The sequence below is a fragment of the Pagrus major genome, chromosome 13 (assembly GCF_040436345.1).
Source record: "Pagrus major chromosome 13, Pma_NU_1.0".
Lineage (NCBI taxonomy): Eukaryota > Metazoa > Chordata > Actinopteri > Spariformes > Sparidae > Pagrus > Pagrus major.
This window is the reverse complement of record NC_133227.1, coordinates 25070095-25097295: the sequence shown is the minus strand read 5'-3', so window position 1 is coordinate 25097295 and position 27201 is coordinate 25070095. Positions and strand designations below refer to the sequence as shown.

Below are 27201 nucleotides of genomic sequence, written 5' to 3'. Positions count from 1 at the left end.
ACCAGCCTTACTCACAGTGAGGCATTTCCTCCTGTAGACTGCAATTAGAGACTTGTCAATGCCACGTTTCTCTCCATTCTTCAGCAGGCTGGCGTTCGTTTCGTACGCATGAGCCAGGTAGGTCAGAGCCTCCCGCATCCTGCAGCACACACGTTAGCAACTGTCATCATGTCATTCTCTACATAAACTGCAGTCCCACTATTGGCCAATCAGTAAGAAACACCTCTTTAGCTATGTAAACCACTCATTGTATGAGTGTAAAACACAGATGTTTAGAGTTCCCAGGTTACAGAGAATCCAGTCAGAATGGTATTTATGTGTAAAATTTACACATAAATACCACACATAAATAAATGTGTTCTTTCTCTTGTTCTTCTCGTTCACATTAGCAGCTATGTTTACTTGGTTACAGGCTCATTTTAAGAGGATTTTCCCTGTTTCATGTGCAGTATGACTATTAAAGCTTTCTGAACCTTCAGCGGTCAAGTTTCTCAAACATTCTGAAACACACAAGCAGCTTGATTGGTAGTGTGGTGGTGAACGTAGGACACATACTTTCCATGCTGGTAGTGCTCCAGGCCAGTCAGCAGGTAGACAAACACTGTCCTGAACAGCCTGTAGTCATCATGCCACTGCTGTGAGAGAGCACAGAGGACAACCAACTATCACTTTATTTGCTCTCCGCTATGTTTTCAAATGCTTGATCACATTGTAGAACTTAAAGCAATCAATGACAACAGAGACAGATTAATTTCCATTTAAATTATTACGAAGATGGGAGAAAATAAGTCCAACAAGGCAGAGGTAAGGTAATCTTTTAGACAATACCAAGTATTCATCCATATCCATGTCCTCTGGCTTGATGAGGCGCAGCTTGGATCGGGCCTCCCTCATGATACTGATGGCCCTGCATGTACAGAGAGGACATATCAATGCTTTTAACTATGGCTGCACAATTAATAGAAATATTATCAAAATCGCAATATAGCCGAATGTAATAACTTAAGGAGCTTTTTTTCTTTTGATAAAGGTGAAAAGTGTCATAATATACACACCATCATCATTCTCTTTCTATCTTTTCGGTGAAAATTAAATGTAAAAATAACCATTCCCAATAAAATCTTGACTCAAATCATTATCACAATATTTGTAAAAATATATCAGCAATAATATTTGTTTTACATATCATTTAGCCATTTAACTTACTTGATATATTCATTTTCCATTCATGCTACAGATCCCTGCTCTGGACACTAGATGGCAGCATAGGCATGCTGTATGATCTACTGTATCTCTATCTTTCACCTTAGTTACTCCCTTCTGCTGTGTGTACACACTGTAACAGATTTTTCTCCTTAATCTTCCGGGTGTGTCATCCACTTTTTTTTAAAGTGTCAGTTTCACCCCAGAGTGTGACAAAACGTATCAGTATCATCATTTTTATATCTTTTGAAAACTTAAACCAATGTAATAGACTAAAGTCTTAGACTCATCCAGGGGCCACTTGTCTGTTATCTGTGCGTACCTCTCATCAAAGCTCAGGTTGCGGTCAGTGAACTGCTCCAGCAGCGTCCTCTCTATGATACGATTGGGTGCCTTGTTCTGGAAGAAGTACACCAGAACGTGCTGCAGACGAACGTCCTCCTGGGGCGTCGTCTCCTCCTGGGAGAGCTCATACAAGCGGGAATACTCCTCGTGGAAGGCCTGAGGGAACAGTGGGAAATCATCTCAGATTGAGTTATATTTAGATTTTCCAAAAATGATCAGACTTGGCAAACATGTAAAAGTGCTTCATAGATACATTTAAGAAAGTTAAGACAGTCTAACATTCTTCATCCATAAAGAACCAGTACAGTAAAAAATTTAATCAGGAATACATGTAAAAAGAAATCTTTAGGAACCTTCTAATCCACTGATGATGAACTATTAATACAGTTTATGCTGCATATCATTATATATTCCTTGTAATCAGCAGGTCCCTCAAAACATTTGAATATTTTTGCATTTATGCTCTGATTCTAATAAATATGTGGCATAAAGAGATCATTTTTAGGTTGCTCCTAACAAATATTTTATGTTGTCTGGCAAAAACATTTCAGTGAACATGATTTTTTAATTATTTTGTGCAATGCAGTGTTAATGTGAGTTGTGATAATATCCCTCTAAGAGCATACCTTGATGAGGCCAGCCTCAGGTCCTTCCTTATCAAAAATTTGCCTGGCCTTGGCGATGGCTAGAATGACACCTTGCATAGCCGGAGTCAGCATCATCTAGGAAATGAGCCGGCAGGAAAGAGGACAAATAGGAGTTATTACAACACCAACTGGGCAGCAAACAGAATAACAAACAAAACAATATATGTCATGATGTCTGTGTAAAGATGCTGAACAGTTTAGGGCTGCACTACATTCCCACATGCTGATTGTGTTTGAGGTGGAAATCATTCTTGAAGCGAAGTAAAGAAATAAAACTGCAAAAACAGCATCATTCGAATGTGCCTCAAAATGAGCAGCAGAAAGAACAAAATCGCACATTTGTAGGATTTCAATATCATTTCAGTGTTTTAGTGTTCAGAAAAACTGGAGGACAAACTTGGATAAATGTTTAATTGATGTTAAACTATTCATCAATCAAGTGGTGCTGAAAATTTAACATCGGATCTGAAACATAGTGGCAAGTTAGGAACAGCATTCACAACTTGATATATCAGTGTGTTAATATATCAATACATTAAAGACTCAGGATACACAAATCCTGTCTTCATTTTAAGGCTTGGGATAGACTGATTATCGGCCAGGCTGATTATTGGGGCTGACGGGCAGTTTTTTTCTGATTATCTTGTATTGGTGTTTGTTTTTCATCCAATTGCAGATACAATTAATTAATTTAAAAATGTCCTACTTTGTCTCTGATGCAGGGTCCGTTCTCTGTCTGTAGTCTCTACACTGTGGTCTCACTCAATGTCCTGCCTACAACACTATCTGATTGGCTACATGTCACGAGCAACAGCCTATCAACACTGAATAATCTGACTCTGCAAACTAGTATATTTAGTTTATAAAATTCATGTAATCGAGTGAAATTACTTCATGTCACATTATGACACATACTCACCTCTTCATTATATCCGTCAGCATCAGCTCTCACCATGATCCGGCCCACATTCGGGATCTCCACTTCAGAGACCTCACTCTCAGTCTGTCTCTGTCTAACTGGGGCCTCCTGCTGCTGCAGCTGCTGCTGCTCCTCATCCTCCTTCTTCGCTTCATGTTCAGGAGCTTCTCCAGAAGCTTCTGGCTCGCCTTGAGCTGGAAGGCTGAGGCCTGCGACCTGTGTGTCGTCCTTCTCCTCATGGAGGTCAGATGCAGCCTGGTTACTAAGCTCTGCTTCAGGGCCAGGAGTCTGCAAGAGAAAGATTTAAAAAGATGCCTTTAGTTCATCCATTATCTATACCTGCTTATCCTGTTTAGGGTTTTGAGAGCCTTGTATGTAGAAACGCACCGACACAAATTTACACCTCTACATGTGTTATAAACACCTGTGGAGTGAATATATCTGGAAAATGTCAGCTCTAATAGAGAACACAGCATGTGTTTCTATTTTAACTCCCCATTCCAATGGTGAACAATTTGGATATGGGAGAGTGTGAAATTCAAAATGGCTGCTTGTATCCAGTCAAAAGGTTGGCCTGATTATACATTGTCAGGTGGGTCAGCAAAAAGGCTGCAGCTTCAGACATTTGAAAATACACTTAAGGAGTAACATTCACTTACATGTAACAAATCAGTGTGTCAGCAGATCTCCTGATATGTCAAGAGGACAGAAGTGGTTTGTTATTCCCTTAACTAAGTTACCAGTGTATTTAAAGTCATCTAACTGAACAGCCTACAATAGATCTGATATTCATGAAGCTTATAATCAATCATCCATCATATTGTGTCACTCTACGGTCATTTTTCAAGCTCTAGGCTGTGCTGTTGTTGTATTGGACTGAACTGGTGTTTCTAATATATTGACCAGACTGACAAAGACTAAAAATTATCAAGGGAAATAATATGACATGCCTGAACACGCCACTGACTATTAAACAAATTAGCTGATAGCAGTAATCACTCTATCGAGACATTACTCTATGCCTGTATCTCCATCACTATGTTAAGTGGTGAAATAGGACCCTTGACCCACATGTACACACTCACATGTGGCCTAGAATTTCTGACCCATATTATACAGACGGGGAATAGGGGACTTGCCCACCTGACTCTGAAGCTCTTTCTCAGCTGTGGTGGAGCTTTGGCCAGGAGCCAAGGTGTCAGTGACTGTCGCGCTGCTGGTGTCGTCTGACTGGCAGCCAGGGCTCTGTGGTGGTGGTGCTGGTGGGGTTACCTCTGATTCTTCTAAGGTCAAAGAAAGAGAGAAGAGAGGTTATGAGTGCACACAAGGACTGTTCAGTAGTTACTTGTACTTGCAGGATATATAATAATTACCTCATCATGTACTACAGGGCCTTAACATAAAAATTCCAATTAATAGCAGAATTGTAATACAAGATTTTTAGCATTTTTGATTTCCAGGTCAGATAAATCTTATTAACCCAACAAAGGTCTGGACAAATTTAATCACAAGTGTTGCCTAAATATAAACAGAGATTGCTGGTTCTGTTTTTGTGGCGGGGCACCAACCATTTGGTATTTTCCAAGTGCAGAGTGCACATGCACAGGTGGGAGGTTCATTCAAATGTGGCAAAGCAAAGTGAGCTGTGGGTATTTTGGTACTTAATTACAAACCCAGGTCTGTCTTTGTCGTGCCCAGAATATACAAGCAAAAGAAAAAACTTCCCATGGACCCGGATGCTAAAAGCCGCTTCTTTATAAACTCACAACTTATCGTGGATTATCCATGTTATGCCATAACCATTTTCCCAAGATAAAAAAAAACAGTACTATATATTTATAATTTAACTGGAGTAAAAGGCCTGTTTTGCTTTCCAGCCCTTAAACTGTATTTCCAAAAAGGTTAAAATTTTGTGTTAAAATTCACGCTTTTGGTATTTTGATAGCTGCTTGTAAAGAAGCACTGAGAAGATGCTGCTTGCTTCCTGAACCCCCACAACAGAAAAAATGGAAAGATATGGTAAACCATTCATTCCCTTTTCTCCATTAACCGTTACAGACCTTCAGGATTTTCTTTTTGATCAGGCTCCACATCCTTCTCTGCTTCTGGCTCTGGTTGTGGCTCTGAGGAAGCTGTCTGGTCTGGCTCTTCAGTGGATGGTCCAGACTGGGGCGCTGGCTCAACTGGTGCTTGATCTATATTGTCTGCACTGGGATTTGTGGGCTCTGCAGATGCTGTAGACTCTCCCTGTGGGGTTGCCGTCTGGCAGAACTGCTCCTCCCATTCACTGAGCTCCTGCTGGAACCAGCGGTTATCTTCATGGACGTAACGTCTGAGGACTGGTGGCAGGGAGTCCATGCCATGCAGCACCTGGCCTGTCTCATCATCTGTGTCATCTGAGTGAATGTGGGGTAGTGTCAGTTATTACATTAAAAGTGCTTTAAACTTTGCTACTTTAATTATCAAGATTAAGCTAATCAGATAAAAATCAAACCGAATAACTAAAAATCATACCTGTAATAAGGTTCGGTATCCTGTCATCTATGTACATCAGGCAGTAGGCACTGGCGTTGGTCATGCCCCCAAATGAGTCTCGTTCCAGCTCCTCCCATGACGACTCAGTGATGCTGATATCATTGTACTTCATCCAGCGCTGGTTGGCATGGTCGTAAATGTAGGCCCAGTAATGACCTGCTGATGCCTGCCCCTCATGGACGAGCACTGCATGAAGTCTGTAGGGTACCTAAATAAAAGGAGGAGATAGCATTGAACTCCTGCTGTGCAAAATACTGAAGCCCTACAATATTCAGAGTGAACTGCTGGTTGTCAGATTGAATAAGGTGACAGTATGTCTCACCTGGCAGAGACTGTTGTCTGCGTACATGCCCTCCAGCATCTGACTGAGCCTGTCAATGCTTGCCTTTAGCTCTGGCAAACATAAAAAAACAAAAGAAAAAACACACAATTAAAACACAAAATTTAATAAAGTACACTTGCAGCTAAGTGGAAATGAATTTCTTTTATATTTCTTTAACCTAGTTTTTGTCATAATACGGGAAAGTTGGGAAGAGGAGGTTGAATTCTAGTATTCAAATCACAGGAATATGACTGATTGAGCTGAGCTAAGAGACAAAAAATATTAAATATCTTGTAAAGCAATCTTATTAAATCCGAATCCGATGATATATGAAAACTATATAAAAAGCAGTGTTAGTGTATTTACTCTGTTATAAGCATTTGCATTAGCATACCATTTATGTCATTCTCAACTTCTGTCCTCCAACGCTGAAGGCATGTCTTAACAAAGTGCAGCTCTTCTTCAGTGATGCTGTGGGGGGCTGGATGAGGTGGGCTTTCAATGGGGAGTCTGCACTGGGTGAAGGGTTTGTATATGGGGGTCCGCTGGCAACTGGAAACACTCGAAACCAGGCCCTCTGAGGAGTCTGTTTCTCCAGATTCACTGAGGGAAGCAAGGAAAGCATCAAAGATGGTTTGGTTACGGATGCAGGGTTTAATGACACAAAAACAAGATGTAATGTAGGCCTTTTTTCAATTCAATCACCAGTGTTATCAGCATGGCAATGGAAAGAGACATTATGTGTAAGAATATCGTTCACTGTATAGTATTTTCCATTAGTCTTTGATCAGGGGCCACTGCTTATGTACAGTTCTCTGGTCCTCCATGTACTCAACCTGTTTTCTTTGGAGCTGGGGTCACCGAGGGGATGGCTTGCAGGAGTCGGTGAAGTTGGTCTCAGATCTTCAGCTGGGGAAACACTTGTGGGCTTGGTGGTTGCAAACTCCAGCACAAATTGCAGCATATCAGCCAGAGGATACTTGGTGGGTCCGGAGCCATAGTTTTTGTAGCTGTGAATAAAGGCAGGATCCAATTAATGCAGAAATTTCTCTGAAAAGTATCAAAGCTGTAGTGGTAACTTACCACTCAAGTTTCTGTTGAAGGGCTGCAAGTTGCTCCTTGAGTTTTTTCACTTCTCCTCTCCTCTCATGAGTCTCTTTTATGTTTTTGTGAAGATATCTGTTCACATAAAAATCAGGCATAAACCAAAATGTATCAGTACATGGGTGTAAGATTTAAACAGACATATAACCGGCTAGTTTTTCTTTACCTCTACAATTTTAGTACGAGAATTCTGATATAAGTTGACATATGTTTGTGAGACAATCATTCTGAATATTGCTGCAGCCTACGTCCTTTGCTGAACATGTGAATATGAATAAACTTGCATGTCTATGATCGTTTTATCTGTACAAAGCTCACCTGTCCATATAAACTATTTGTGGGAACTCCAGTTTCTTGTGTATCTTTTCCGGACGGCCAAGCTGGGTGTTGAATTCAAATCTGGACAGTTCAAATGTCAAGACTGGTGGTAGCTTTTTGAACCATCTCTGCAAAGAAGAGACAATATAATTATCTTAGTGCAGGATCAAATTGCACAAACACTGAAATGACCGTATACATAGTAATTCTATTGTTATTCAGTTGATGAATGTTTCACCTCACGGCCAGGTGTGACGCTGTGATCTGAATGAACTGACTCAATCTCCTTCTCAACCATGGCACCCTCCAGGCATTCATCCAGGTTGTTGAAGCCGTTGACTTGCAGGGGATATTGGCCAAACTGCTCAATATTACACAGAGTCTTACCTAAACAGAGCCACACAGACGTGAGTGAGTGAGAACAGAATTCACGTTGATTGTTGCTATGACAGAAACTCAAACAAAACTCATACCCTCATGTCTTCTTTCTGTCACAAAGGTGCCATAGAAAAGCTGGACCATGGGGTTTAGTTTTTTGTCTTCTGCGTTACTGACAAAAAAGACATGACACACTTATGTAATTAATCACACAAATAGAAAATAGTCCATGAATGTGGATGACATCAACATTTAACTTACTTTCCATTGGCAGCCAGCTGAAATGCATCCTCTAGCCAGTCAAGCAGTTTGTGGGAAAACTCACTGACATCCTGGAATAAAGACATTAGGAAAAAATGTAAAAACAAACTCTAGGTATTGCCTCATGGTCAAGGATAAAATACGTGGTGAAGCTGTAATATTAAAGGATAAAGTGAGGGCCAAGAATCACCATAGTCACATGAGTTCCATCTTGACCTTGGAAACAATAGTTTGACCAAAGAAAATCTTAACTAAAGGTGAATCTATCCACAGGTTTTAGCCTCACCTCACAGTATTTTTATCTACAAAATTCTTTAAACAGACATTAAGTTAAGATTTTTTGTGTTGTACTGTTGTACCTGTTGAGCCTCGCTGGTCCTGAAGGCGTCTCGCAGTAACTCCACTGCAGCTGAAGGATCCACAAACCTGCGAGTGGAGCCCACCATGAGGGCAAACAGACAGCGCAGCTCCTGCATGAAAGCTATGTTCCTCTTGTCCTGTTAACAGATGGCCAGAGTCAAACTTCAGCCCCTTTAGACTCTCACATAATAGCTATGTATATATTGACAGAAAATCTCCACAGCTTGTGTATAATCAGGTCTGCTGTAAATGGCAGCGGCGGAGGAGCCGACTGTTGTTTGGAGAGCACTTGTATGTGCTGGTGACAGGAGTTTACTCACAGAATGACTCTTACACTTCTCCAGCACTCGCTCAGACAGATGGTAGTTGAGAACCAGCCTCCTGAACACAGGCAGGTGGAACAGTGACTGCAACAAGACAACAAAACAAGGCTGTTCGGTCAAGGTCAAAAGTGAAAGATTACCAGCTGGCAGATGATGATTACAGTGGTCATGCATGACATTGTAGTGGTGGAAAGATCATTTAAGAGACATGGCCAGAAGCAAAATACAGTATGTTCCTTGATCAACACAGAAAACTGTTCCACATGCCCATCATATTTAGCAAATTAGCACCTGCAAATGTCCTGCTTCCATTTCATATCTTTGCAGAAGAGAAATCTGAATATTGGATAAAACCAGGTTCAAATCTCTTGTTTAATTTTTTTGACATATGACAGTCAGGTTTTTACAGAGGGGATTTTGGATATCTCTCTTTTTATCACTCCATAAATCAGAAAATGCTGTCAACAGCCAAAAGAAAAATCAATTTTTGCCATGTTTTTAGGAATAAATGTCATATAAATCAGGCTATGGATGATATATGAACAAATCCCTGTGTACAAACCTTCAGAATATAGATAGGATCATAAATGTTCTTACATCTTTTGTTTATATATGCAAATGAGGATATGTAATTAAATATGTGAATTTCCAGGACAGAAATCTGAAATGAAAAACACCTAAATGTGTATTTTAGACATTTTCTTTCCACCAGTCTGAAGAAGATGTTATGGAAGCAAATAGCCTGAGTGCATGAAATAATGTTTTCACCTGTAGTGTCTGCCCTTAATAGACTCAGGTTTCAATAAAACAAGACATCAACAGTTGCTTACTAATGGGCTTTTGATCTCAAAGACAAATGTAGTTTGTTTTCTTCCTGCAAGTTCTGGAGCTTCTTAAGATGCCCCTAACCTTCTGGGAGCCGTTAGATGCTCTCTGGAGGTACTTTTAAACATCATAAGATATGGTCGTGTGCCTATTAAATAAGAAGCTCCTTTAACTGGCTGGATGACGAAGACCATATGTTGAAGTTCAGCCAGATTGTAATAAGTATGTCTATTATATTATAATCACTGTAGAAGAACTGTACTTTGTTATTATAAGTTAATATTAATTCTAAATTTGGATTAAAATATGATCATTAAAGAGGAGTTGGATGATTTCTCCATTAGTCACACATTAGATAAAGAGCAGCTTTAGGCTCCTCAGTATTGACTCGGCCGTGGTTGCGACTTCAATAATTCAAAGTCATGTTCAGTGAGTTAATAAGTTATCTGAATGAGATATAAATCAAAACTGGCTTGAAGCATTAATAAAATTAGACAAAATATTTCCTTTACCTTCAGGGATATAACATAGGAGATGGTAGAGTCTCTGCAACGTTTAGTATAGTGTTTTATTGTATTTTTTTAGTTCTTTATTTTACACACTTTGTTATAAGATACTTGTGTTCCTCATGATAAACTAAACACATTAATACCAGTCAGATACTCTTATGTCATGTGCGATGTTGAGTGGAGCTTCTCAGCACTTATGAATATCTTGATATATATTTCCATTTCAGTAGGAAATTCAATTATGGCTTATCTCAGTTTTACTGTAATTCATACCACGAAAGATAATAGAGGGAATATGAGCTGACAACTGAATCATGTGGTCACTCAGCCTCAATCTGATAGCTTAATTACTTTTTTAAAGGGAAGAAGACCGCTTTATCTAGAGTCGGGCTCTGTTGAATCTACGACAGTTTAATTCTACCTAACAGTATCGACACCAGCGAAAAACAAACACCATTTGTATTCAAACAACACTGCCTCATTTTCCCATCTCTTCTCCCAGATAATAACCTCTGTCCTTTGGGGGTTTGACTTCTAAATCAATGTAGAAACATATCTGGGTTCAACAAGAGACAAACAATCACTGTCTCCTCTCTGCCCATTTCAGGCTCAGACGAGGAAGTCTACTGCTCTCTCCATCATCACATCACTCGCTATTTAATTATCCGCACAGCCTGTGCATCTCAATGAGGGCTCCAGTTTCTGCCGAGCCACCTGATAGGCCTGACTAAATTCACTCTGGAATGGATTTGCAATAGAATTATCAGCTCGGAGAAATACTGTATGTTCTCTTCTAGCAAAAATATGCCCACATCTTTTTGTTTTCTTCCTGATGTTTTTAATAACTCTATCAGAATGGTATGAATTGGGAAAAAGGTAAGATTGACGGGAGATCCCTCTATAGTCACAGAGTTTCTGCTGTCAGTTCAACAACAAGTCTGGTGCTGAACTCATTGGGGAAATCATTATAAACCAAGTTACAGAAAGTACAGAAGAACACTAATGACTGAACCACATGCGCACTGATTTCAAAGTGGAAACAGAATCGAAACTGTGTTACAGAGATTGCCTAAAGCCAAAACAACATTTGCTAACTACATATAAGGGTTGACACCTCTGACAGACTCAAGTTAGAAATCTTAGAAGGGAAACTCAAAGTCTGTTAACGTTTGTTAAGCCAAGAGAGAGAGCTATTTTAAGATTTACCAGCAAAGGATGTGAGGCACTGATAGGACAGGTGGACATTTAGAAGGAGATCAGTGTACCTACAGTAACAGATTGTAGTTAGGTGTGCACTGTGCAGATGCGTTATGAAACTTTTTAGTATGAATTTTTTAAAACATTCAAGGCTAAATAAGAAAAAATAAGGTTCTATATCCATATGTTTTTAAGCATAATACATCAGGTATAAACCAAACCAAAATTCAACATAAAACGCTTTCAAACATTGATGGTAACCCTTTTAAAAAAAAACTGAGTCAAAGTCAAATGCCTCGAACTGTATACCTACATTCAGACAAGCATCCAGTTTCCAAAGTCAGAGACAGGAAGCCAGATCCTAACTGAACACAAACAGATCTCTGTACTATGGCTGGGTTAAGAAAGACATAAAGCTTTCGATGATAAACTTTAATTTTTTTATGACACAATATACTCTGGTTTGTTTAGAACTTCTTCCAGCAATTTTTTAATTTAATTCTCAAATAACGTCTAAGTCTTAAATTGACTAACGCTAAACTGCAACTCATTTTCTATATAATTACCGTAAAGCAAGCTTTAAAAAATACTCTGCAAGCTCCCTTAACCATGGATAGCTATATAAAAATAAGGATTATCATTATTTGAACAACTCTAGTATAATAAAATATTTATTAACTTCAGCTTACGAGGCAAAAAAACCCTTCATCAGGATATATTTAAAATTAAGTGCAATATGTTATATAATTAACTATTCACGTTAGTATTATTTATTTATTATTTTTTTTACTTCTTTATTACATTATATAACAAGACTATTCCAATTGAGCCATTTTATAGTTGTATTGATTTATTAATATCAATGATAACAGATGTTAGTAACATTTACATTATTTTATTTTGCGTTATTTGAATTTATCTATCAAATTAAAAATAATAATGATATCTAAATAAATATATGAAAAGCATGACTTTAGTTGTTGATCTGCACGTGCGGTTGTTATTTGTCTGCACCACAATGGTCAGAAATGGCCCACTTTTAGTTTGTTGTTTATTGTTATTTAGACTGAAGAAGGGCACTATGAGCACTGACCGACCTCAGTTAACAAACAGCACCCATGTTGTGGATCAAAAATGTTAATGTTGCATTCTTAATTCTTTCCCTGATGCTGATGAATTTGATTTAACAACTCAAGATTCCTCTTTCTGACCTGGATGACAGCACTGAACCAGCAGGTGTTTCCAACATTGCGAATGCCCACGGGCCAGTCGTCCTGACGGATCCAGTCTGCAGGGCTGCACATCTCACTTTGGGCTTCACATCTCTTCCTTTTCATCCTCGCTGCATTCTCCTCTGCACTGGCCTCCAGAGCCCTGCAAGTACATCAAATCACCCATTTGAAATAGGTCGACTCTATTTAACACAGGTTGGCTAGGTTAGATATCCATTCCTATGTGAAGGCTGAAAATGAACACCTTTATGAGTTATAGGTAAAATCCCCATAAGGCATCTGAGGAAAACACAAACTTTGTCAGAAGCAAATTCAGCGTGGCTGAAACTAAAATGCTTTCTGATGTTTAATGATTATCATGAACACTATCCTAGTTTAGCCTGTTATTATGTTAACATTTCATTGGAAGCACAAAGTACAGCTGATGGGAATGTCTATTATTTTTCACTGGCAGCTGTTGTTTTGTGTGTTTTCATTCAGGATGAGCTGTGAGCTGTAGACTTTGCTGTGTAACAATCTTGCTAATAATCTTGGTTATAATCTAGGCAGTGTGTGAACCAAAGAGGAAGAACAAACAAGTTCTTCAGCAATTCAGCAGATAATTATAAACCTATATCTCAGTCACCTGTAAAAAAGAGGGATTATATAAACAGCACGTTTCTTGTACCTGTTAAATTCCCTCTCCTCTTCCTGGGCATTGTGGGACTCCTGCAGGCTGAGTTCTATGGCAGTCTGCAGTTCATCTTTAGGAAGTACTAAAGCAACAGAAACAGTTTCATGTTCAATTTTATCAACAAACATGCATAACCCCTCATAAAAATAAATTCTTCTATACTATACTGAATGCCAGATCCTGCTGCTTTGAAAGGTAAAAGCTTCAGTATGCTATAAGGCTTCAAACAAGATGATTGTTGTTAGAATTTTTGTGAATGTTTGTTTTGTCCCCAGTGTACCTTTCTGGCCCTCCCAGGTCTCTCCAGAGGTTCCTGACTCCTGTGGTTCTCCAGGATCCTGAACCTCTGCAGGTTGGGTTGTCAGCAGTCCAACGGCATGTCCAATGTCACCCTGACTGGCCTTGAAGAGAAGGGCAGATATTTTGTATATACAGGTATATTAGTGTTTGCAGAAATCACACCACAAGAAATAAACAAATGTCAAATACATACAAATGACAATAATGCAAAGTTGAATACAACTGAATAATTAAGGGGACACAGACAAATTCCCCTGCTGGGTTTTAAACCAGCTGTACAAAAACATTTTTTAATTTCGTATGGAACTCTGGGAGCATGTTCCCCTCCCATACCCATGAGCTCCTGCTGTGTCTCTGCCAGCCCCTGCTGCAACAGGTTGGATGATGTCTGCACCACAGTCAGCCAGACTGTTTATTGAATCGTTTGTCTATTATCTCTTTCATGAGGTTCCTATTAACTCAAGCTCCTAGGGAGTTTTCCGTCTGCAGTTGTGTTTTAAAACATAAGCAGTGTGCCGGGTTGGAAATATGGCACCCTGTGGGGTGCTTTTAATGTCATCAAAGAGTTTTCCTTTAACATTAATTACACTTCAAGAACACAGCAGAACAGTGAAGGCTATGTTTTTATCCAACTAGCAGCATGGGTCTTGTGATGGATTTACATATTCAGTACAGACATTCTGTAATTGTCATCTCTTATCAAATTAATGCTCATAACGTGACAAATACAATAATATAGGTCACCAAAGACCGTTTATCTCTGACACCATCCTCTGGTGAATGTGGATGAAGGTCATTCATTGGCTTATGTTGCGGAAAAAATTACGACATACTACAAGGGAGACATCATCCACCATCTTTTATCACAAAGCTGATAATAGAGTCTGAGGTCTTACATTCAAGGCTCTGTAGAGAATCTGTGGGTCCTGGATGCCAGTGATCTCCCTTAGCTGGTTGATCAGCATTTCGCTCTGCTGAGGGAAAACAATAGTTAAACTTGAGAGATCCTTCATGCACTGCTCCAGCCAAAATGTCCTTTGACACATTTACATAGTTTGGGTTAGTGATGGGCTGGCATTTGACTCCAATTTGGACTGATCAAATGGACAAAACAGGCCACAAGAGAACAATCCAAAGTGTACAGTATGGGTTTAACAGGTATAATCATTATAAAGACTCCCACCTTGGCCCATGTACTGTTTTAAGTAACCAACTGGGGCCCGCATGGCACCTGAGGATAAAAGCCCATGTTGGCCTCATTCTTAGCCTGTGACTCAGATGAGCAGACACACATGGGGTATATATGGAGATGAAGGACAAATGTCCGCATGCCAGCCTGTCATGCCTATATGAGGACCACATGTTGGCAGGGTCAGGAACAAGAACAAAGCCAAATTCAGTGGCTGGTATCACTTTATAATAACCGTCATTAAGAAATGGTAATTGTATAGTTAATTAAGCTTTAGTTATTAGTCATTTCACTGTTCACAAACAATGAAATGCTTCATAAACCATTCATTAAGCTATTGTTATGGTTTATAAACATGAGTTGCAACTTTATGATGGCCATCCAAATGTTAAAAGATGAACTACTAAAGTATTATAAACATCAGCTGTAACTTTACAATACACAATTGTTTAACAAATAGTTTGCAAAGCATTTTATTGGTCGTTCACAGTGAAATAACTGTTAACTAAAGTTGAATTTACTATACATCTACCATTTATTAATGATCAATTAACAGCATTAATGCAAGGAAAAGTTTGACATTTTTACCACTGTCACATCTGTACAGCATATATAAGGACCAATTGCAAAGAAACCAGTAGAGACTTGTGGAAATTACTTGTCTTGGCCAAGAAATAGGCAATAACCTTTACACTTCTGTTTAGGTATGGAATGGTTAAACAAACAAGATATAAACATGTTATTTGTGAGCTTTAGAGATGCTGTTATTGTTGGATATAGCCAGGCTAGCTTTTTCTCTCCGTTTCTGGTCTTTCTGTAAAGCTAAGCTAACTGCCTGCTCGTGGTAGCTTCATATTTACTGTACTGACAAATAAGTGTATTTTCAAATTGTTGAACTATTCCTTTAACACAGCTTAATGATCATGCAAATTTCATGAAGGGGATTTTTATATGAAATGTCACCTTGTGTTTGAGACATGTATCCTTGGCTGGGAGGTGACATGTTGAATAAACCTCCTTTAAATTAAACTTGAAACCATAAGTCACAACCAATTCTGTGCCACCTCACCAAACATGCCAACACCCCTTTACCCACAGTCGAACTGGTAAACACACACCCAGAGGCCGTCATATGTTTTGACCTCATAGACGGAGACATGAGGAAGGAACTAACATAGGTCTGCTGAGTGAGAAGCACTATATTAAGCCTGCGACCCCAACAGCAGGTGGAAATGTCAGGGTATCTCTCTCTCTCACACACACACACACACACACACACACACATGCACACACACGAAGCCATGAGCAGGCTGACCAGACTTATATGGAGTCCAGGGGCTATCTGAGACCCTCTTGCTTAGCCTCTATTTTAGGCCGCTGACATGGATAGCACAGGCTTCTGTTTATCATTCCACTCACCATGCCACCAGACCTGAGCGACAAAGGCAGTGGGTGTCTCTCTCTCTCTCTCTCTCTCTCACACTCACACACACACCTCCTGTGTCAATACTATATGAAAAACAGAAGCAAACGGTATGATTTTTCTGACATTTCTACACACATGTTCTCCATAGGCCTATGTTAACCCTTACATTTAGTAGAGAAGAAGATGAGAAGCTTGGCTCAATGCACTGTCTGCTGGAATAGTTAAATAGGAAGGCCTATTGATGAAGCACTAGCCTACTCTGCTTGAATGGCAACAGAGCCAAATAATGATTAAGTGTCAACGATACACTCTGAAACTCGAGAAACGTGGTTAACTTTTTACCAGCCAGAAGTAAAAAAATAAATCACATCTTTTTATAGCTTGTACGCCCATCTGTAGGCTATTTATAAGAATACTTCAAGTGTCCTATTGGACTAAAAACTGATCATATCAGATTTATACACATTTCTCGTCATGTTTACTGGATAAATTACCTCTTTTTTAATCCAAATATAGCCTACCAGTCACTTAGAGATAAATAAATAAATAAATGGCTCATAAAAAAAAATCTAAGCTACTATAACTAATATTAGCCAACTTGCTGCGACTTATCATTTGCCAAATAAGTCACAGCTAGAAATCGAAATAGGAAGGATGGATTTTATTGAAATGAAAGCAGTTTGGTGTGTTTTACATGTGCCGAATTTAAAATATTTTCCTAAAAATGTTAATCATGTTTTTCATTTTTTGATTCTACTATCTGTTTACACACAACAACACCGGGTAACTTTAAAATTCAGGATTTTTAGTACGGGCTTTGGCATCACACAAACAGAGGGGTTAGTGTCAACGTTAGTTCTTCACGCATTCCGCTGCAAACATGTCACTTGTTACGTTAATACCGGTTCCGTCATCCTTTGCGCTCACCGAGTTCGTTGAGTTATCTCCATTGTCGGTCTGTTCACCTCTCATCGCAGACAAGAAAAAAAAAGACCCGAGTTTCTTCAAGTTTTCCCACAAATGCTTTCTGCCCTGACTCCGAGTCAAGCCACCTCCATCTGTCAAGCGCCGAGAGCGAACGGCCCAGCTGCGCGCGCTCACCTGTCAAGGCTCAGGCGCGTGCACTAGAGCGGTCGCTGACATGAACGCGCGCGCTCCCCTCAACGTGACAGGCCAGTCCTTAATGTAATCAAACACTTCCGGTTTCTGTGGCAGATTTAAAGTGTTTCAGCAAGGACCAGTGTGATTTCACAGCGTGTCTCTGTACTGTAAGGTCGTTTCAGCTCCTATTATTTCCTGTTTCCTAAAATTTAATGAAATTATTTTTATAATATACAATTAAAAACTTTAATATGCAACACTGACAGTAATTGATTTGTTTCTTTATAAACACTCTCTGACAAATGCACTTGTAATAATGAATACAAAATACAAATACAAAAAGTATTTTAAAGTCAAAAGAGTTTGACAATCAGCTTTAACCTCTAACAAATAATGTCAATTGTTTTTTTCCATTTTATATGTAACTCTTGAATTATTAACAGGCTTTAGTCTATATTTTTCTTGCGTTGCAACCTGGATTTAAATACAGATACTGAAGGGAAAATGACTGATTTTGAAAAAATCTGTGTTGAAATAAAGACAATACAAAAGTCTAAACCATAATTTAATTTAGGCTTTTAAATCAGAAAAATGTGATGTGATTAAAAAAATACACTGAAAAACTATTCTGCCATATTGTTTTACAGGGTTGCAATCCGCTTACAGCAGCATCTAATGCTAAAAAATAGACTACAGTATGATGACTGATGGTTGCCGTTGACTCTAGTAATGTTGAAAACAAATACTTCTTTAAAAAATAGTGAAAGATGCACCTAAAGCGTATGAGATACTTTATAATAAGGACAGAGAAGTAAGAATGAGTTCATTGGCTAAAAACACCTTCACATAAACAAATACCTTAATGTTCATGCCCCTTTGTCATGATGCAACACACCAGCACTAAACAAACCTTGAGGGAGTTTCCTCTCCAGTGTGATTCATTATTATATGTATCACCTTACCCGGGGAGTGGAAAATCAATGGCAGCGCAACCAAAATGTCTGCATTACCCTATTCGTTGTTCTGCCTCTACGCCGAATACAGCTTCTCTTGAACTTATGTGATGAAACTGTGGATATTTTTGTCTTAACAGCGCAGACGATTTGATGTGACACCTGGATAATACCTGAGATCTGAAAGGTTGATTTTTGGCTTGATGTCTCTCATTTGGCTGATGCTGTTATTCTCAGGTAAGATGCTTGGCTAACAAGATCACAGGACAATTGTATTTACTTAGTAGTATGAAGTATTTTTTTTTGTGATTTGACTGCAGGAGTTTGTTCCAACAATTTCTGCTTTGATCATTTTCCCATTAAAATTGAGGTACTGTTGAGTTTTCAGATATTTTAAACAATATTTATTTGGACTTTGGAGTGACAGTTCTATGACTTATTGCTTTACTTGTTTTATTTACATTATATCAACGACCACTCTCTTACAGATTCAGTTTCAGTAGTCTTTTTTCAAACTGTAGTCATATTTCATGACAAAAGCATTTGTAATAATGAATACGAATACTGTACTAAAGAAAAAGTAGAGTTATTGTGGTCACAGGTCATTTATAAAGCACCACAGGCATAATGTGAATACTCTGTGATAGAATGGGCTGTGGTACTACTATAAGTAGTAGCAGGAGTAGCAGTAGTAGTTACGGCTGTGGCTCAATAGGTAGAGTGGTTCATCAAGTAATCAAAGGGTCACTGGTTCAATTCTCGGCTAGTAACCATAGTAGATATGGCTGTTTCTCAGTTATCAGAAGGCTCCCCTGGCTACTAGTAGTAGCAGTAGTAGATGTGGCTCTAGCACAGGAGGTACAGTGTCAAGAAATCAGGAGGTCGCTGGTTTGATTCCCAGCTACTAGTAGTAGGCTACCTGTAATTGATCGTCCATTAATCAGAAGGTCGCTGGTTCAATTCTTGTTTTTCTCAAAATGCCTTTGCCTTTTAGCTCATCTAGCTGAATGTGTGCCAGAGAAGCCAAAGAGATCAGCTCTGAACCAGCTGACCAGGACCCTCCTCAGGAAGTACGACTGTGGAGTTCGACCTGTTCACAACTGGACCAGTCTCACCAAGGTCTACATAGACCTCATACTACAGTCTGTCCTTGATGTGGTATGTAAACTCTTACAACTCTGTGCTATGATCACCCTGCTGCTAAAGTGCAGTTACAGATTCCAGTTTTTATCATGTTTTTGCATATGGATATTTATATATAATAGTTTTGTTAGTATGCTCTGCTGAAAATTGCCCTGTACCACAATGAGCTCATCAAGGGAAGTTCATTAGACACTTAATAAAAACAAACTTCTCATAAAGACATTCTCCTTTCCACAGGATGGAAAAACCCAGAGCATAACTACAAGTATTTGGTACAGACAGGTAGGTGGTCTGACAAGCATTTTCCCCTCCAACTATCAACCTTTAACATTTCTCATATTCACACTGTCAGCTTTTAACACCTTATGCAATACAATGGGTATTGTTTCTTCACAAATGCTGCAAGTCTTGTGTATTTATCATACCTCTCATTTGACAGGGTATGTGAATGGATTTGAATAAACTTTGAATACACAGCAGTAAAGTCAATTTACAAAAAAACAAAACATGTTTACTTTTCCATTTAAATACATAAATTATACTATTTTGCCAAAACCTTCCTCCTCTGTTTTCAGATCTGGACAGATGAATTCCTGGTTTGGGACCCGGAAGAGTTTGACGGTATCAATGAGATCTCACTGTCATCTGACGCCATCTGGATACCTGATGTTATCGTTACCGAATTGTAAGAAATTACTTCAAAACTTTTTAATCTACACTGTCCATTAGTACCACCAGGGTTTAAAACAGTGTTGATGATTTTTGACATTTTTACTGTATGTGTATATTCCCAATATATAAGATTTGTACATAAAAGTAGCCTTAAGTAGAACTGTTCCCGATACAAAAACACCAACCTTAACTTAACTGTCAGCCAAAACAATTTGGTCAGCAACAAACAACGGTAAATGCAAAAATGGGCGGCTGAGATAAGACTGGATAACCATGGATGCTAACTGGCTGGTTATACATAACCGGCCTGCTGGCTAGAGCAATCTTATGAATCTATGAATCAATTCTCTACCAGCTGTTAAATTAAAGCCCAAGGGCTGCCTGTAAAATATTTTGAAAAATCAAAAACACCAGGGAAGGCATTGAAAGATATTCAGCAGTATTGTTATGTAACGTTGTCTACCCTCCGTTTTTGTGATTGGTGTTGCAACTGCCCCGAGGTGATAACTGAACACTAAATTTGAATTCCACAGAGACCACTTGCTGTAAACATGAATATTCCTAACACTTTGACCACCAAAAGGCCACTTCAGTTATTCAAGGAGGTCATTCTGGTATACATGTGAGCCTGACCGATCTCATATTCTGCCCCGTTGTCCATGTCTCACCTTTCCTCCTGCTGTCCTTCACGTGTTCACAGTGTGGATGAAGGGAAGTCCCCACCGATCCCCTACGTGTACGTCAACTCCTCTGGCTGTGTGAAGCACTACCGGCCCGTGCAGGTGGTGGTGGCCTGCAGCCTGGAGATGTACGCCTTTCCATTTGACAAGCAGAACTGCAGCCTTACTTTCCGCAGCTGGCTTCACTCAGGTGTGTTCATGGCCTGTGATGTGCTGGTCTGTAGGCTCACTGAATTCAGGTTAAACACCTTTATATTTACAGGACAGGAGTTTTTACACCTGCAGTACCAAACTTTAACACTCTTAAAGCAAGGTCATCTTAATAGCTTTCAAGTTTCTCCATCAGCTAATGGAGTTTGCTCAGTTTTACAATCAATAAGTTGTACCATGATAACAGCTTGTTGAATTCTCTAAATACTAGGGAAAAGTTCTTCCTTTCAATACTTAACTATTTAAGTAACTTTAACTATTTCTTATCTTCTCTATAGATGAAAAAGAGACTACGCTGTCCCACAATTCCTTGCAACCCTAGTTTACAAGCAGTCGGATTCTCCTAAGTCCTTTCTCATTCTCAGTCACATCTTTCCTTGACCTCATTCCATCGAGATCAAAGGAAGGTATTAGGAATAAGACAAAAGACTTTGGACTATTCGATTGCAGTAAACAATAGTTAGACCAAATTTAGTCAGCATTGACTGGGAAGGGGTCAAAAGTCATTTACGAGGACTCAGCGGACTGCTGGAGTAAATAAGGAGGCCATTCATGTCTGACACCAGAGACCATCTTTGAACAGAGACAGGGGTTACAATTAGGGCCACAATTAACATTATCGATTAATCTGCCAATTACTTGCCTGATTAACTGACTAATCATTTTGTCTATAAACAAAAAAAAGCCCAAGGTTTTCAAATAATTTCCCAAACAGAGTCCAAACCAAAAGAAATTACTAGCAAATACGTCAAAGGTAAGCAGCACATAATTAATTGACAACTTACTTATATGTTAATATTCAATTATTATAATAGTTGACAAAAGTTACAATCTCCCTCCACATATGACCACCTGTTACCTGTTAACTGAGCTAACTCCTTCCACTCATAGACTGTAAGATGTGGTTGATAGCTCAGAAAAAGCTAGTAAGTGAACCATGAGTTGAAATTATCTTGCCACACATACTTCATCACTAGCTTACCTCTCAGCCGTGGTGGTTGCTGTCTGACAGACACACCTGCAAGAAGAATGAAATACAATTTTCACTTCAGCTTGTTTGCATGTCTTTGGACAGTGTTAAAAAAAATGGAATAGCTGGATGAAATCCATGAATCCCCCAAAATGCCTCTTACTGTGAAGCAAAAGTGATGAACATTATTCAAAGTGGCAGCAGACTTTTACTGCTTTTCTTTATTGTTTTTCCACCCACCGTCTCTTTTTACCCCTCATTATCTCTCCCTCTGCAGTGAAGGAAATAGACCTGGCTCTGTGGAGGAGCGCAGAGGCCATTGCTAATGATAAGAGGGAGTTCATGAATGACGGAGAATGGGAACTGTTGTCCATTCCCTCCCGCTACTGGCAAATCCACCAAGACAACATCGAATATGCCCACATCCAGTTCAATGTATGTGCCTTATTGTCTCAATCTTATACATTTATCACATTTATCACAAAGCGAATGATTTAAATATGAATTTTAAGGTAAAGAAGAAAAAGACAGATACTTACACTGCAAGTAATTATTATATAATAGTGTCTAATGGGGTAATACTGTGGATGTGTAACAGCTCTGTAACAAGTGAGCCAGTGACTGCACTGTGATGGCTGTGATTGCTTATCGATGGCGAGCTTTAAACTGTAGCCCTCTGTGGGTTAGTCCCCCCCTCCCCGCTGTGCGGTGGAATTGTAAAGTGTAAAGCAATTGGCCGCGACCTTCATGGATCGGGCTAGTGAGCTAATGCCAAATGATGAGACCGAGGCTGTTTCTGGCAAGTAAAGAGACAGATAGAGAGGGAGGCTGATAGACAGGGGAGGGTGAGCAACCATAATGAGACTGTCTCAGTGGCTGCCTGATCAATGGACTTCTTGTTAGTGGCGAGGAAAATGGCCCCATAGCCCATTGCAGGTGGAGAGCAGGGAGGGCTGCTATTTATTCAGCTCAAAGAGCGAAGGCACTTTGGTAATGGAGCATTTCATGGCTCACTGGGATATTGTTACGCCGTAGCAGTTTTGTTGCTAAAGGTAAAACTATGTCATATGAAAAGAGCTTCTGATGGAAAATGCCTTTGTTCATTTCCAGTTCTGACAAAATATTGATTTTAACAAAATCTAAGGGGAATCTGATGTAAGCAAAGGTTATGAAACGACAGCTACAACACAGTGGAACATAAAAATGCTATGGTTCAACAAATACTTTCCAGGCAAGGGGTCACAACACAAATCCAAGAAGTCACAACTCACAAGATAATTAACATTTTAGGGACGTAGAAGAAAAACTTGTTTCGTCAACACAAATTATTTGTGTACTTTTTCTTTCTTTACTTTTTTTCTAATAAATTATTGTATAATTTTATGTAATCCTATCTGGGCAAAGAAAAAACATTAATTCAAAACAAAAATTTAAAAAGATGTATTTGATGTACTATCGATAATTTACCCGCGTGCTTTTCCTACAGCAACAGGTCAAAGTAAAAGAAAACTATCTTCATGGTCAGACACTACTATAGGAGATGTGTGTCAGAACGTGTGAATGAATAGATAAATGACATTATTTCCATCAGATTTCAGACCTCTGTCCTCATCTTTCATTCAGGTGTTGATCCGCCGGCGCCCCCTGCTGTACGTGGTGGGTCTCCTCATCCCCAGCATCTTCCTCATGCTGGTAGATGTGATCAGCTTCTACCTGCCCTTGAACAGCGGTACACGTATTGGCTTTAAGATCAGCATACTGCTGGGCTACACCGTCTTCAGAGTCAACATGACAGATGAACTGCCCTCCTCTGCACTCAGCACTCCACTCATAGGTGGGATATTTGTAATTCGTTGTTTAGATAGTGTCAGTAGTTGTTTGTAACTGCCCTAAATGTAACTATCTACCAATTTTACTTTGTTTTAGCCTCAGTTGTGCCCTTTTTTCCATTTTAATTTAAATTAATACACCTTAATTAGATTATAAAGCTTTAAGTTTTTACATTTTATGTCACACAAGCTTTTTTGCTAATGTTTTTAAAGCAAAAAACTTCCCATGGAATGACTGCCAGTGTTTTTATGTGTATATTTTATCCATCTTTTTAAATTTTTTTTAAATTATTTTTAAGAAAGGCTGCACAATTAATTGAAGTATAAACTAAATTGTAAAATCACCAAGTGCAATATCCAAATCATATGAAGCCAAAATTATATGATACAGGTGAAATGTGTGACAAAATAGCTTTATAATGATGTATTGTAGCTCTGCAGAGATGACCTGGCCTACGAATCTTGCTCTCCAGATGTAAGAGCACATAATTGTTTGGTACAGACTCCAAAAATGTCACATTGTCATGATTTAAATAGTTGTTCTAATTAATTGTAATCTGTCAAAATCATCACATTATTTTATTAACAAATACACGAAAGAAACATTCAGGAATCCTGAATCCTCCACCGTGTGCGAAAACATCTTCACAGAGGTAAAGCTTTTCCTTTTTTTCCATCTCCATTCAAGGTGTGTTCTTCGCGGTGTGCATGGCCATGCTGATGCTCAGCCTGATCAAGTCTATACTGGTGGTGAAGCTGCTCTGCCACAGTGAGAAAGAGGTCAAGCAAATGTCAATATCTGCCTGCCTGCTGGACAAGTATGGCTCAGCTGGTCACGACTTCACTGAGAGCGCTTTAACCTCCATCAAAACCCTCGACTGCATCAACCCATCTGGAGGTAAGCTCCCAACTTAAAGATAGATTTTCCAAAAGTCCCGCTGACAGTCAATACCACAGTGTGTTTCTTGCTTTATGCTTCCATTTGCCACGAACAGGCACTTGGATTTAAAGGAAGCCAAGACACTTTTTGTCTGTGCAAGAAAGTTTCAGATGCTGTGAATGTTCTGTTGTTTTTCTTGCTTCGACTTCCCCTTTTCCAACTAGAAATAACTTCTGATGAATGGAGATTGATTAATTAACACACCCATTGACCCTTAGAGCTGCTTAACGCATCCAAAGTCTTGAATTGTTTGATCACATGAAGCTGTGCAACCACAGTCCTGTGTTTCACTTTATGAAATCATCTTAAAGGCTAAGACGATCGTAAAAACTCCTCTTATCCATCAGCTTGTGGGAACCTTTGTTTTAACAAAAGCACTTACAAGAAACCCTTAAGATAGAGCTTCAAAGTCTGAGGAGCAGCTGGCTATTCAATTTTGTTTCATCTCTGAAAAATTCCCAGTGAAAGTTTTCTATTAATGATTAAAGAGGGGGAAGAGCTGTTTTATGCCTGCTGGGATGAAACAGTCTGTACCAAAGTGTCTGGAGGAAATGGAGCCTTTTTGAAAGAATCACAATACTGGTGTCAGGAATATTAATCATCATCACATTTATTCAGAGAAACAGCATAAATCTATAAATTGTTCACATTTTAAACCTTTGTTCTTCTCACAGATTATGAACTGGAGCCTTCACTGGAGGAGGATCTGCTGTCCCTGAATGAGATCCAGGAGGCTCCCTCCGGGCTGGAGTGGCTTCTCCAGGAGCTGGCCTTCCTCCGCCTGGCTTTATCCCAGGATGACACAGAGTCTTCAGCTCAGGACGAATGGCTGGCCCTCTGCTCTAAGCTCGACATCTTCTTGTTCCGCTTCTACCTGTTTGTTCTGGTCTTGTATGCCGGTACTCTGCTGTCGCTCTGGGCCAGATGGAGCTTTGCCTGACCACACAATTAGAAGCATAATGCTTTTTCAAATGTTGTAACTAAAAACATTTCCTACTCATAATAGCTCATGTTTAACATATTTACATTTTCTGTGACTTTATACTCGGGACAGTCCTTTTATTGGCCTAGATTATTGGCCTGGACGATAATCGGGGCCAATATATTCAGCATTTTTCTGATTATCGATATCAGTTGCTATGTGTCTGATTGCTGATAGAATACATTGATTCAAAAATGCACTACTATCTTGCACCAGTCTAAAAGGTCAAAACAATATGGGCCTACAAGTTAGAAGAGTTATTAACTATAAAGCAGACATATTGTTATCGCAGCCTGAATATGAAAATATCAGTACATTTACAATCATTTAACTGTGCTGTACAATTCAAACTCTAGTTGAAACCAAACTTATTTAATTTATTTAATTTTGGCTCTGATGCGACATCCGTTTTTCTGTCTGTAGTCACCACTCTGTGGTCTCACTCAATGTCCCGCCCACAGTACTATCTGATTGGTCACATGTCACAAGTGATAGCCTATCAACACTGAATAATCTGAAACTGAAAAGTACAAGTAACTAAAGTTATCAATTAAGTTTAGTGGAGGGGAGCTTACGTACAGTACTTTAGCAAATTAGTTAGTTAGATTTCATCACTGGTTATTCTCAACTTTGACACCAAGATTTTTTATTTTTACTGTAAATGTATATTGGTTCAAATTATTGGTTATCCGTCCCCTTGATTACTAATAATCGGTATTGGTATCGGCCGTGAAAAACCCTATCGGTCGATCCCTTTATACTTTCACTCCACTACATTTATTTGATAGCTTTGGTTAATAGTTACTTCAGATTGCAGATTCAGATTATTCAGGTTTGAATTGATAGGCCATTACTTGTGGTATGTAACAGTGTTGTGGGTGGGATATTGAGTGAGACCACTGTAGATGTGACAACAGACAGAGAAAGAATGCTGCCTTAGAACAAAAGTAGAAAGTAGAAATATAGAAAGATAACACAGATAATGATAATCAGAAAACTGCTCAGTATCGGCCCCAATAATCGGTCTCATATCTTATATCTATGTATATATAAACTGAACTTGGTGGTCATATTTTTCTCCAAAAAAGTCAAAATTCAATAGAACGCAGGATCTACTTTATATTGTGTGCCAATGTGTTAACCAAAGCTTTTAAAGGATATTATTACAAATTGCTCCTTACATGTGTACTTTTGCTTACCTTTTATCAGTCATGATAACTTTTCACTTTTCAAGTTATTGCTTAGATCAGATGAGTCACTGAAGCTTCAGTATTATCGTGCTAAGCTCATTTTTATGTGCATTTCTGTATCGGATAGTGTAGCTGAAGGGTTTGGTAATTAACTCTCATAGCAGAATCCTTGTCGCTGTTTGTTCTCATAGAGACCTCCTTTAAATAGCAGATAACATCCCTGTCGCAATTATCCACCAAATCTAACGAAGTATTTGCAATGAAGAGTTTAATTCTTTGAGGTCTCTCTGATGGAAATCACTATCTGATGAAACACTTTAAGAGTGCTGTAATCATCTTTCATTGCACAATAAAATGGTACATGCAGAACTATAGTAGGTACGTTAGATGTAAGTAGAAGGAGGGAATTTGTTGATAAACTGTGATGAATGTTTACGCCAGTAATTTGGATAATAATTAACTGTT

At 39.0% G+C, this 27201-nt stretch overlaps 2 protein-coding genes across 3 annotated transcripts in view; one reads left to right on the top strand and one right to left on the bottom strand.

Annotated features, from left to right (window-relative positions):
- usp28 (ubiquitin specific peptidase 28) overlaps window positions 1–27201 on the bottom strand; it is a 35807-nt gene that overhangs the window by 2222 nt on the left and 6384 nt on the right. Inside the window, exons 2-26 of one of the 2 annotated variants that reach the window (XM_073479242.1) lie at window positions 21808–21843; window positions 20604–20844; window positions 14348–14422; window positions 13432–13552; window positions 13146–13233; window positions 12458–12620; window positions 8713–8799; window positions 8392–8529; window positions 8033–8103; window positions 7867–7943; window positions 7632–7780; window positions 7394–7521; window positions 7055–7150; window positions 6808–6981; window positions 6366–6574; window positions 5972–6042; window positions 5629–5857; window positions 5175–5510; window positions 4258–4397; window positions 3115–3402; window positions 2175–2270; window positions 1526–1704; window positions 829–907; window positions 556–635; window positions 16–139 (exon numbers count right to left, since the gene is read on the bottom strand). In XM_073479242.1, coding sequence (XP_073335343.1) covers window positions 16–139; window positions 556–635; window positions 829–907; window positions 1526–1704; window positions 2175–2270; window positions 3115–3402; window positions 4258–4397; window positions 5175–5510; window positions 5629–5857; window positions 5972–6042; window positions 6366–6574; window positions 6808–6981; window positions 7055–7150; window positions 7394–7521; window positions 7632–7780; window positions 7867–7943; window positions 8033–8103; window positions 8392–8529; window positions 8713–8799; window positions 12458–12620; window positions 13146–13233; window positions 13432–13552; window positions 14348–14416 — 3192 coding nt within the window. In that variant the 5' untranslated portion in view covers window positions 14417–14422; window positions 20604–20844; window positions 21808–21843. Of the gene's footprint in view, window positions 1–15; window positions 140–555; window positions 636–828; window positions 908–1525; window positions 1705–2174; window positions 2271–3114; window positions 3403–4257; window positions 4398–5174; window positions 5511–5628; window positions 5858–5971; window positions 6043–6365; window positions 6575–6807; window positions 6982–7054; window positions 7151–7393; window positions 7522–7631; window positions 7781–7866; window positions 7944–8032; window positions 8104–8391; window positions 8530–8712; window positions 8800–12457; window positions 12621–13145; window positions 13234–13431; window positions 13553–14347; window positions 14426–16993; window positions 17137–20603; window positions 20845–21807; window positions 21844–27201 lie in introns of those variants that run through there. The other variant, XM_073479241.1, reaches the window with a different exon arrangement.
- LOC141006671 (5-hydroxytryptamine receptor 3B-like) lies at window positions 18324–25504 on the top strand. The gene is made up of 9 exons (XM_073478898.1): window positions 18324–18357; window positions 19115–19278; window positions 19501–19545; window positions 19839–19948; window positions 20636–20805; window positions 22073–22230; window positions 23419–23629; window positions 24313–24522; window positions 25239–25504. Exons 1-9 carry the CDS (start codon window positions 18324–18326, stop codon window positions 25502–25504), a joined length of 1368 nt encoding a protein of 455 aa, XP_073334999.1.

Bases quoted from the DNA above. Each gene is read 5' to 3' on its own strand.
- LOC141006671 (XM_073478898.1), top strand. From the start codon at position 18,324: ATGTCTCTCATTTGGCTGATGCTGTTATTCTCAG. The intron at 20,806-22,072 runs GTGTGTTCATGG...CTCCCTCTGCAG, and splicing joins CCGCAGCTGGCTTCACTCAG to TGAAGGAAATAGACCTGGCT. The intron at 22,231-23,418 runs GTATGTGCCTTA...TCTTTCATTCAG, and splicing joins ATGCCCACATCCAGTTCAAT to GTGTTGATCCGCCGGCGCCC.